Source organism: Pelobates fuscus, chromosome 2, assembly GCF_036172605.1.
Source record: "Pelobates fuscus isolate aPelFus1 chromosome 2, aPelFus1.pri, whole genome shotgun sequence".
Classification (NCBI taxonomy): Eukaryota; Metazoa; Chordata; class Amphibia; order Anura; family Pelobatidae; genus Pelobates; species Pelobates fuscus.
In genome coordinates, this window is record NC_086318.1 from 350,186,553 (window position 1) to 350,198,593 (window position 12,041).

The window sequence follows — 12,041 nt, forward strand, 5'->3', positions numbered from 1 at the left end:
GAGCATATAGTGGATACATATACTGAGGCGATGTCCTCATAGTAACTCCTACACAGAGCATATAGTGGATATATATCCTGAGGCCGAGTTCTCATAGTAACTCATACATAGAGCATATAGTGGATACACACTGAGACTTCATACCAATTCATACATTAGAGCATATAGTGGAAACATACCGATGCTGTACCACCACTAGTTCATGTACAGATATTGAGGCCCAGTGGTCTCATATGCAGTATATTCTTCCACTCTCTGGAAAAGCCTGCTTATTTGCAATAACGCACAGATAACAGCAATCAGGGCCACATACCTTGATAGAAACAAGTGTGTGTGTGGACTTAGAGTTAGTTTTTTTTTTTAATTTATTTTTTTAAACCTGTTATATACATGTGTGTACTTCAATCAGTAACCCAGGAAAGTTCTCTTACCTTGGATATTTCTCTGTCTTCATGACTGTGGAATTCCAGCAGACTTTATACAGCCAAGATATCCATTATCAGCACTCTTTTTCACAATGCCTCATTGCATTATTTGCACTCTTTTTCACAATGCCTCATTGCATTATCAGCACTCTTTTGCACAATGCCTCCTTTCATGTATAAACTTACCTAAATGCTCACCACACAAACCTCCTAAATGTGACCTATTTGTTAGAAGGAAGCCTAATGTAAGCAGCTGGGAGGGACTGAAAGAACAGAGACCCTGGTGCCCATACTAGTTTTTTTTTTTTTTTTTTAAATTCTTTATTTTTTCATCTTGACAAGATAAGCATGCAGATAATAGGCATATATGGCTTATGCAAAAGCCCAACATTGTGCAACATGTTTACACGTATTTATACAGTGTCCTTATACATTAGGTACAGAGACCGGCACGTATGACCGTAAGCTTGTTTGGCTACTAGTCAAGGATTTTTATTATTTTTATTTTTTTTTTTTTTTTAAATGCTGTAAGTATCAACCATGCATGGTGCTTGTACAGAAGCAGAAAAAGGGTGGGGGGCGGTGTACGCATACACTCGTCGGTGCAGTGAGTCATGTCGTTAGGGTATCGATGAAGGTGTTGATCAGAAGCTTCGTTGGGAACGTTATCTTCATGTGGCATATCGGGTGCAGCTTCATCGTCTGTACCGATGTGTAGTGCAATATTCACCGGCCTCAGTTATAAACGCAGCCATGCATGGATTTTTATTTTTAGAAAAGAAGTTATACAGGATAGTAAGAAAGTAGAGGGGTGAAAGACTAGGAAGGAGATGCCAGGGGTTCAGGGGGTGTGGGGGGGAGGGGGGGGAGTGTACCGGGGGAGCGTCTTTGGTAGAGTCCGGGCCCTCAGTGGTCTATGTAGTCTTCCCAAGGTTCCCATGTCTTAAGGAATGTTTGGAAGGTGTCTCTAATTTGTGCAGTGAGCTTATCCATTAGATGCGCTTCTTTAATATATTGTATTACTGTTTCTATCTGCGGCATGTCTGTGTGTAGCCACTTTTTTGCCATTGCTCGCCTGGCGGCTAAGGTAATTTTGTTCAGCAGTTTTTGTTCTTTGTGTGGCAGGCTGTCTATTGGTCTGGATATTAGAAATGTCCAGGGGTCTGGTCGGATGCACTTGTGTAGGACCGTCGTCAGTAGTGTGGCTATCGTTTCCCAGTAGGTTTGTGCCTTCGGGCACCCCCACCACATGTGCAGGTATGTGCCCTGTTCCCCACACCCCCTCCAACAGGTGTCTGTCGTTGTTTTGCCCATTCTGCAGAGCTTCACCGGTGTGGTATACCAGCGCATTAGTGTCTTGTAACACTGCTCTTGATGGAGGACACAAATGGAGGCCTTCGCTGCCGCCTCCCATATGTCCTGCCATTCCCCGCTCTCCAAAGGTTGCTGGAGGTCTGCTTCCCAGTGTGCTATGTATGTGGGTATGTGGGAGTCACCTGTCGGTGCGCTTAGTTGACTGTAGAGTGCGGTGATGAGGCCGGTACGTGGACCCTCCTCGATACATAGTCGCTCAAAAAAGGTAAGTTTTGCCAATGCCGCTGCCTTGATATGTGGTTTTGTTGCAAAGTCCCTCAGCTGCATGTATCTGAAATAGTCCTTTGTTGTCAGGGGGGCCAGGGTCTTTAGTTCATCGAATGAATGGAACCTGTCCGCGTGGAATAGCTGGTGGTATCTCTGTATACCGGTATCTTCAATGTTTCTAAAGTCTCTGGCAGTCATTCCCGGGGGGAAGGCTTTATTTCGTAGGTATGGGGCTAGTGGTGACACCGGGTGCGTGAGTGCGTATTTATGTGCCGTTAAATCCCAGATTCTGATGGAATTCAGAATGGCTGGGCAGGTGGTGCGAAGCACTGGTCTGTCCGCTCGAGGCAACCAGATCCAGAACTGTGGTAGGTCCGTGGACATGAGCAAGGTCTCCACATCCGCCCATCTATGTGTGTCTGGCGGTGCGTGCCATTCTATCACCTGGGCGAGTTGTGCTGAGAGGTAATAGAGGTGAAGGTTGGGAAGTCCCAACCCCCCTCTGCTCTTAGGCCTGTAGAGTGTCTGTCTCTTAATTCTGTGTCTTTTACGGGCCCATATGAAGTCGTCAATGGCAGTTTGTATTGTTTTTAGGTCTGTTTTGGTCACTTTTGTTGGGAGCGCTTGGAACAGGAAGAGCAAGCGTGGGAGCAGATTCATTTTTATACTATGCAATCTTCCTATCCATGAAATTGGTTTTTCATGCCATGTGTCCAGATCTTTTAACAGGGCTGTGATAATGCGGAGGTGGTTTTCTCTGTATAGGTCCTCGGGGCGGGCTGTCAATTTTACTCCAAGGTATTTTATAGGGTTGTGGGTGATGGTCAGGTGGGTTGTTTGTTGGACCGCTACGACGTCTTCCTCCGTCATTGCTATGGGCATACCCACGGACTTATCTACATTAATTTTGTATCCCGACACTTGGTTATATGAGTCTAGGAGGTCCAGGAGGTGTGGGATTGAGCTCCCGGGGTTGGTGACAGTGAGCAGAATGTCGTCTGCGTAAGCAGAGACCTTAAATTCTTCTGTCGCTATCTTCACTCCCGTGATCTGCGGGTGGGATCGTATTGATTGCAGCAGAGGTTCTAGGGCCAGTATGAACAATAGCGGCGACAGCGGGCACCCTTGCCTCGTGCCGTTTGTAAGGTTGAAAGGGCATGGAGGTGCACCCGGTATCACCGTCTGCGCCCTTGGGGTATGGTACAGTGCTCTCACTGCTGTTATATAGAGGTCTGGTATCTGTAATTTCCTTAACAGGGTAAACATAAAGTGCCACTGAAGTCTGTCGAACGCCTTCTCCGCGTCCAGGGAAAGGATCAGAGAAGGCGTTCGGGACTCCCCCGCCCACCACATGAGATCTACCGCCCGTCTGGTATTTTCGTATAGTTGTCTGTTGGGTACAAAGCCAACTTGGTCAGCGTGTATGAGTTTCGACAGGAGTGGGTTTAACCTGTTCGCTAGCAGCTTGGCATAGATTTTTACATCAAAGTTTATAAGTGAGATAGGGCGGTAATTTGCGACTAGCGCCGGGTCTCTATCTGGCTTCGGGATCAGGACGATGTTAGCTGTCGTAAGGTCTGGGGATGGGGCTTCTCCTTTTGTCCAGTGTGTGTACATGTTTGTCAGGTGTGGCACCAGGTCCTCCCTGTAGGTTTTGTAATAGGCCCCATCAAAGCCGTCTGGGCCTGGGGCTTTGTTACCCTTCAGTGCCGTTATGGCCCTATCTACCTCCTCCGCGTCTATCGGGTCCCCCAGGGGGGCAACCAGGTCCGCTTGGGGTAGTGGGAGATCTATTGCCTCTAAAAACTTTGCCACTGCTGTGGCATGCAGCTTGTTACTGCTTGTCAGAGTGGGAGAGTGGTTATACACTGACATGAAGAATCTGGTGAATTCTTCATTGATGTCGGTCGGGCTTGTGAGTATCTGCCCTTTGTCGTTTCTAATGGCGTGGATCGTAGGCGCTTGTGTTTGGGGTCTGAGGGCCTTCGCCAGTAGGGAGTCCATTTTATTGGACTTTTCATAGAACAGTCTTTTTGTCCTTACTAGCGTCTTGCCTATGTCGTCCAACATAAGTTCTGTAATGAGCCGTCTGAGTTCTGTCAGTTCCCTAGTCGTGGTCTGAGTGACCATCTGTTTGTGTTGCATTTCGGTTTTACGCAATTGTGTTTGTAGTGCCGTGAGTGTCTCGTATTTCTGTTTTTCCTACGTGTCGCTATTTTTATGAGGAGACCACGAATCACCGCTTTATGGGCCGCCCACAGGGTCGTTGGTGTTATGTCCGGTGTAGCGTTTGTTTGGAAGTAATGCCCGATCTCCTGTCGGAGATCCTCCTGTGTTTGTGTGTCTTTCAGCATGGAGGCATTTAGTCTCCATTTCCATTGCGTGTGATTACCGGGTGCTTTCAATGTTATTTCGATATCTGCATGATCCGACCACGTGATCGGATTGATTCGTGAGGTTTTTATCCATTGCATTCCCATGCTATTTGTAAGGAAGAGGTCTATGCGGGAGTAGGATTTGTGAGCCGCGGAGAAGAAGGTGAAGTCCCTCTCTCCCGGGTGATGCAGTCTCCATGGGTCAAGCAGTCCCGTGTGTTGTATGAAGGTGTGGAGGAGTTTGTCTTGGCCCCCCCTATTATGCGATCGGGGCAACTGTTGTCCACCCCCTCTGTCCGACGCCGGGCAGGGCGTGGCATTAAGGTCCCCCCCTAGGATTAGTATGCCTCTCGGCAGGTTCTTAACTATGAGTTCCAGATCTCTCCAGAATTGTGGGTTTGGAGTATTTGGGCCATATACGTTGATAAGGTGGTATGTGTTGTTGAGCATTGTTCCTGAGAGTACCACGTACCGGCCCTCCGTGTCTGTTTGCACCCCAGTGACTCGCATGGGGCAGTTCTTATGCATGAGTATTTCTACTCCATTTCTTTTACATGTCGCCCTAGATGTGTAGGCTCTCGTATAGATATGGTTCGTAAGTTGAATCCTAGAGGTGCGAGGAATGTGGGACTCTTGGATAAAAGCTATTGTGGCCCTCTGTCTATGGATTTCTCTCAGTAACAGCCTGCGTTTGTTTGCGGTGTTTAGGCCATTTACATTTAGTGAGGTCAGGAGGAGGTCCATGTGTCGGGGTGTGTGTCGTGTTACTTTGAGCTGTGACTTAGATTTGTGGGGTACTCACACTTTGCTGCTGTATTCTATGACAGGTCTGCAGTGAGGGTCCTATGCGCTCAGAGCGTTGGGTCTCTCCGCGGAGTTTCGGCTCGTCCGGTACGGGGATGGGATGAGGGGTGGGTAAGGCGGGGAGAGTAAAGAGATACAAGAGAAGAAATAGAGATACAGGCGAGCAGGCTCAGACGGTCTACCACCTGTTAGAGTACAAAGTTATAGTGTACAATATTTAGTACAAATTCAATAACAAAAACACAAAAAAACAATAACAATTCAACAACAGGAATTCCGGGTCTTATCAATCGCCAGGAGCTGTGGGGGTGTGCAACTGCTCCGCTGAGGGGATCACCTCTAAGGGAGCGGTGGCTGCCAAACCCAGCACCCAGTCAAACCCGCATTCAGCTAACTACAGCTAGTGTGTAGGTGGGGGGGGGGTCCGCCCCCCTCAGGATCTCCCCCTGTAATGTGTGTTGGGGCTCGCCTGCCTTAGGTCTGTGTGTATAAAAGGTACTTGTCGTGTGTGCCACCCAGGTTCCCTATACCTCATCTGGACTCCCACCAACCATACGGGGGATCATTCTCCACCCCCTCACCGCCCCGGGCCCCCGGGGGAGGAAGGGGGGGGAGGGCAGAAACGGGGGGGGGAAGGCCAGCTTTGAGTGATCTCTGTTGATGTACACCCCCCACCCCCCCGGAACCCACCCCAGCCCCCCCACCCGCCCCCAGGCACCCTATAAGAGGCCCCGAATCAAGCGAGGCAAAGGTCCCTGTAATACTGGGCGTCTCTAGTAAGCATCCCGCTACTCTGTGACTCCGCTGTAGCTTGGCTTTTGACCGTAGAGCAGAGTAGCTAAGTGCCCGCCATCAGATCGCAGTCATACCCCTTCTCAGGGCATGCGTGGCTTAGTTTCCGGGAGTCCCAATAACCATTGTCCCCCCCCCCCTCCCACCCCAGTCCCAGTATATACTTGCTCTCAGTCCAGGCTTTGTAAACCGCTGTATTAAGAAGTCCTTCAGTTAAGCAGTTCAGTTTGCATTCGGCTCAATGCTCCCGTGGTTTTGTTGCTGAGGTTCCCTTTTAGTGCATGTCCTCCGTCAGGTCGCTGTGCCCCCATGCGTCTGGTAGTAGTGGGAGTTGGGCCTGTCCTCCCTGGGGAAGTTGTAGATCAGCCGGCACAGCTATGTCAAGGCCTGTGAGGAAAGTTGGTATGTCCATAGAGGGTAGTAGCACTGCTGGCTTGGGTCCCTTGAAGACTATAATTTTAAAGGGGTATCCCCAAGCAAACCTCACCCCCTGTTCCCTGAGGAGATCTGTTACCGGTCTCCAGGCCTTGCGTCTTTGCAGCGTAGAGGGAGCTATGTCCGGGTACAATTGCAGTTCAGTGCGTTCCCAGGTGTATGGGTGCGATCTGCTATGCTTGAGGATGGCTTCTTTTGTTTTGTAGTAATGCCATTTTATGATGACATCCCTTGGGGGGCTGTTGTTAGGGCCTTTAGCTCTGAGGGCCCTGTGGGCTCTGTCTATCCACCACATGTGCTCTGGTATATCAGGGAGGCTGCGTCTGAAAGTGCTCACCAGTGCTGCTTCTAGGTCTGTCTCCCCTACTGTCTCTGGCAGGCCGCGGATGCGTAAGTTATTGCGGCGGGCTCTGTTAGAGATGTCCTCCATTTCTATTTCGAGGTCCACAAGCCTGTGCTGCAGGGCATTGGTGACAGTGGTGTTATCATTTTGGGCTTTGGCGATCCCGGCCATCCGGCGCTCAACTGCCGCTGTGCGGATGCCAATGGCGGCTATTTCCGCCTTCACTTCTGCCGTCGACCGAGCTATTTCCGCCGCCAGGAAGCCCTTGACCTCCGCAATGGAGTGGAGGATCGTTGCGCTCGAGGTTTCAGTCGGCGCCCCCCGCGACGGGGTCCCACCCGGTGCCTCCTCCTGCCTATGCGGCTGGTCCGTCTGGGCGCCTCGAGTGGTAGGCCGCGGCGTGGATAGCATGTCCGCGACCGACATCGCGTCTTTATGGCCCTGCTTCGACAGCTTCCTGCTGGCCATTTGCTGCGGGAGCAGGGGGACAGTTCGGGCTGTTTTGGGTTTTTTTTGGGGGTAGCTGTAGCGTGTTGCAGGGCGTTTTGGCGGGCTTCGGGTGCGGAGCTCTGCTCTCAGGCGGCCATTTCGCACGGCGGTCAAACCACGCCCCCCCCCCATACTAGTTTTAATCTAAATTGCTAATACACTTACCTGAACAGCTGCAGGCCTGTGTTTCAGCGACAAAATGGGGATTTGAACAACTGACAGCCTAAACTGTTTAAACTATAGGCTTCCATCTGTACCCCATATGCCGTTCATCATCACCAGTGGGAGAAGGTTTCACAAAACTCCATACAAGGTGGAACACATAGAAAAGGAATACCCAGGTAGTCACCTTCTGGCAGTGCTGCTTACTGGGTCTTCAAGGATAAAGGCTTAGACTCGGCTGGGCCTCATGTATGCAGTGGACAGCTGTCATCCCTTCAGGGAGAGACATAGGCCAGACTTCTGATTGCTGAAGGAGGTACCCAGGCTGGCAACTCTTACAGCTGTGCTGTTTGCTTGGTCTTCAGGGATAAAGGCTTAGTCTCAACTGGGCCTCATGTATGCAGTGGACTACTGTCATCACTTCCGGGAGATAGATAGGTCAGACCCCTGGTTACGGAAGGAAGTACCCAGGCTGGCAACTCTTACCGATATGCTGTTTGCTGGGTCTCCAGGGATAAGAGGCTGAACCCTGGCCTGGCTTCATGTAGGCAGTATATCACATATATCCCCTGAGGGGGTACCCAAGCTGGCCTGTTGCTGGGTCTTCAGGGATAAGAGGCTGAACCCTGGCATGCAGTGGACCATTGTCATCCATTCAGGGAGAGGTTGGATCCGACCCCCGGTCACTAAAGGGGGTACCCAGGGTAGCAACTTTTCATCTCTGTGCGTTTTGCTGGGTCTTCAGGGCTTAGAGGCTGAACACCGGCAGGGCTACAAAAATATTGCCTGGTGAGCATAAAAGAAAAAATCTGGCCTGCATAAGCAGACTCCTTCCAAACTGCTTGGGAAGGACAGGAAAAAAGACTGCCTGATGGGAAGGGGGATGATCTATATATACCAGCTGCAGAGTTCTATTTCCTGTCCTTTCTGCTGTGAGGGGAGGAGCTAACCCATGAGTATATGCTGCCGTGAATAATGGTCCGGAAATATATATATATATATATATATATATATATATATATATATATATATATATATATATATATATATATATATTCCTTTAGTTCCCTGCACACACACTTTGAAAAATTTGCAAATGCCGGGTGCATTACAGCCATAGCCAAAGTTAATAAGACATACTGAAAAAAGGCTTGCACTCACGGTCTCTTTCTTTTGTAAAAGTTTTCTTTCTTTATTCCATATCTTGTTAAAACATAATCTTAGTCATCAACGTTTCAGCCATCTTACGTGGCTTTCATCAGGATCAGTTCAGCAAAAAAACAAAATTTTATATTTTTGTGACTTTGTATCCGCTTGTAACTTATACTTATAACATATATTTTAAACTACACAAAATTTTGATTTCACAGTAGGTGAAGTAACCTATTAAAATATTCATGATCCTACCCCTGTCTAAACCTTCTTACTATAGTAAAAAAAAAATTATAATAAAACAACAAATAATGACATCAAACATCATCCTACATAGGGCCATATATATAAATATATATAATGTATATGTAGGGGGATAACAGGGAGTTTCTTCACGCACTATTGATGTGTAACCTATATATGTGATATCACTTGAAAGCTTCCTTTCAAAAGAAGAGTCACATACCCAATTTTACTCCCTGTATGATGGTTATCAGGTAACTTTTAGGACGCTCTGCGCCCTAAAAGTGACATAGTAATTACATTGGTCTATGGAAGTTTCCTGTTAGGCAATTAGGTCACCATACTGTAAAAACAATAAGTAGATGATTGCCACTGCAATTTTTTTTTTTATTACAAAACTGGTAAATCACCATTCATGCCTCACTATGACAGAGAGAAATATGGGGGCTCTTGTAGAACCTCTTTCCCCTCATAAAATTCAGTCCAGATGTGATCAAAAGACCACTAATGTGAAAGTGAAGATTCTCTCCAATGAAGGGTTCATTGACCCCCATAGGCAAAAGCGAGTGGCATATGAGGGCTCTATTAGAACCTTTCTCCTGTGGGGTTATCATTAATTAGTATAATGAGGAACGATTATCTCATCCCACCTTGTTATACTTTAGAAATGCAGCAGATTACATGGTCACCCTTTTAAAGGGGTTTGAGAAGCAAAGGTGCTTCCTCAGTGAAGGGGGTTTATGTCACAGATGCAAATGATTCCAAAGGTTTCCATGAAGATGTTAAACTATGTATTCCTTTTATTTACAGAAGGGTTGAATTGGCAGCAAATTTTACGAAACTAAAAATACATACATGTGATGAAAGGTAAGCTGGGGAAACAATAACAGTTAATATCTAGCAAAGGAAGCCACCACAGAAAATGTATTATGACAGAACAAACCTCTAGTCTAATGCAGACTGCCTAGAACTATACTGGAGAAGATGTATTAGTAAATAAGGTGCCTGAACACTTGAGAGGTGTATAACTAACAATATCCAGACCAGGCATACCTTTCGTGTGTGTGTGTGTATGTATGTATGTATGTATGTATGTATGTATGTATGTATATATATATAAAGTATCCAAAATGATGGCTGCACTCCTCAGTCTTCATAAAATCCAAATAACTTTATTGGGTATACATTAAAATATCAATCAATGTTTCAGCCCCACACTGGGCTTTCTTCAGGATCAAAAACTACAAACATGTTCGCAGGGCAGGATTAACATACGGGGTAATGGAGCTGCAGGCCCAGGCCCATGGAATAGGCCCATTGATTCCCTCCCCTCCCCCCTAAATATATATTTTAAAAAAAAAAATTTACACAGTACTCGTAGGGATGCCACCAGGCTGGTATTTATTTGAGGCTGCCTGGCTGGTGCCGATATTGCAGTATTACTGACAATACAAATGCCGGTATTTTTCTCAGTATAAACAGAGATTACTCTGCAATACCAGCACCGGCCAGTAGGGGTCACTGTGTGTGTGTGTGTGTGTTTGTGTGTGTGTGTTTGGAGAGAGCCAGGCATAGGAAGTTACAGCATCTCTCTACTCACTGATCCACAGGGGAGCAGCTACAGAGAGTCCAGACAGCAACTGCAGAGACAGCCTACAGCTCAGGGAAGTGAGGGATGGGGGGAAAGGCTGCAGGGAGACATGGGGACACAGACACTGTGAGACATGGGGACACTGAGACACTAGGGGACACTGGGAGACATGGAGACACAGGGAGACCTCTAGGAACGTGGAGACATGGGGACACAGTGAGACATGGGGACACTGAGACAAAGGAAGACCTCTGGGGACTCTGAGAAATGGGGACACAGACACACATGGGGACACTGAGACACTAGGAGACCTGGGAGCACTGAGATACTAGGGGACACTGGGAAACACGGGGACACTGAGACACTAGGGACACAATGTTCCCAAGTGTCTCTGTGTCCCTATGTCTCCCAGCCAGTGTCCCTGGTGTATGTGTCCCCATGTCTCCCAGTGTCCCTAGTGTCTGTGTCCCCATGTCTCCCAGTGTCCACATGTCTCCCAGTGTCTGTGTCCCCATGGAACAAGCGCATCATTTGATGCATTTATGCCAAGCTCAGGATGCTATTGACCAGCATGCATGATTGGCAGGCTAGTCTTCCAATTCTTTGGGCAGACACGCTTCCTTTTTTGGGCATGTTCGTCCCTTTCGGGAGTTCTGGTTACATGATCCGCGTCAGTGGCCCACCCTTTTACATCGCCCATTGACTTCCTGCTTCACTGGACACTGCTGTTAGGGGGTGTGGATGAAAAGATGAAAGCATGAATTAGATATAGATTATCATATTTTAAAATAATCTTCGTTTTCTTATAGCTTCATCCTATGAGTTTCCCTACGGCAACATCTCCACTAGATTCATAGCGCTTGAGAAGTATGACTGTTTTAGTGTTTTTGGTCGATAAGATTCTGTACTTAGGCCCCTCATAATCTTTAGCACCAGGCCCACTGGGCTCTTAATCTGGAGATATATACCGTATATACTCGAGTATAAGCCGAGTTTTTCAGCACATTTTTTGTGCTGAAAAACCCCAACTCGGCTTATACTCGAGTCAATAGTCTGTATTATGGCAATTTGCATTGCCATAATACAGACTGGGGGCTGTGGGTGCTGGCAGAGCTGTACTTACCTGTCCTGCAGCTCCTGTCAGCTCTCTCCTCCTCCGCGCTGTCCGTTCAGCACCTCGGTCAGCTCCCAGTGTAAGGCGGCTCTCGCGAGACTTACACTGGGAGCTGACAGAGGGAGCTGCACAGACCGCGCGGAGGAGGAGGGAGCTGACAGGAGCTGCAGGAAAGGTAAGTACAGCTCTGCCAGCACCCCTCTCCCCCCCACTGAACTACCAATGACACTGGACCACCAGGGAAGGAGCCCCCCTCCCTGCTATGTATCAAGCAGGGAGGGGGGACGAAAAAAAAAATAATAATAATAATAATACAAAGAAAAAAATAATATAAAAAAATAATAATTAATAATATATTAAATGCCCACCCCCACCAACACAAACACACACTGCATCACACACACTCACACTTCATTCATATACACACACTGCACTCACACACACTGCACTCACACACACACTGCACTCACACACACTGCACTCACACACATACACACACACACTGCATTCATTATATACACACACTGGAAATAAA

At 47.7% G+C, this 12,041-nt stretch overlaps 1 protein-coding gene across 2 annotated transcripts in view; it reads left to right on the forward strand.

The window, feature by feature from the left end:
• The window catches only part of LOC134585871 (interferon-induced, double-stranded RNA-activated protein kinase-like), a 92,203-nt gene that overhangs the window by 55,903 nt on the left and 24,259 nt on the right, over window positions 1-12,041 (forward strand). For both annotated transcript variants that reach the window (XM_063441354.1, XM_063441355.1), the window contains one exon: window positions 9,612-9,668. In XM_063441354.1, coding sequence (XP_063297424.1) covers window positions 9,612-9,668 — 57 coding nt within the window. The remainder of the gene's footprint in view (window positions 1-9,611; window positions 9,669-12,041) is intronic.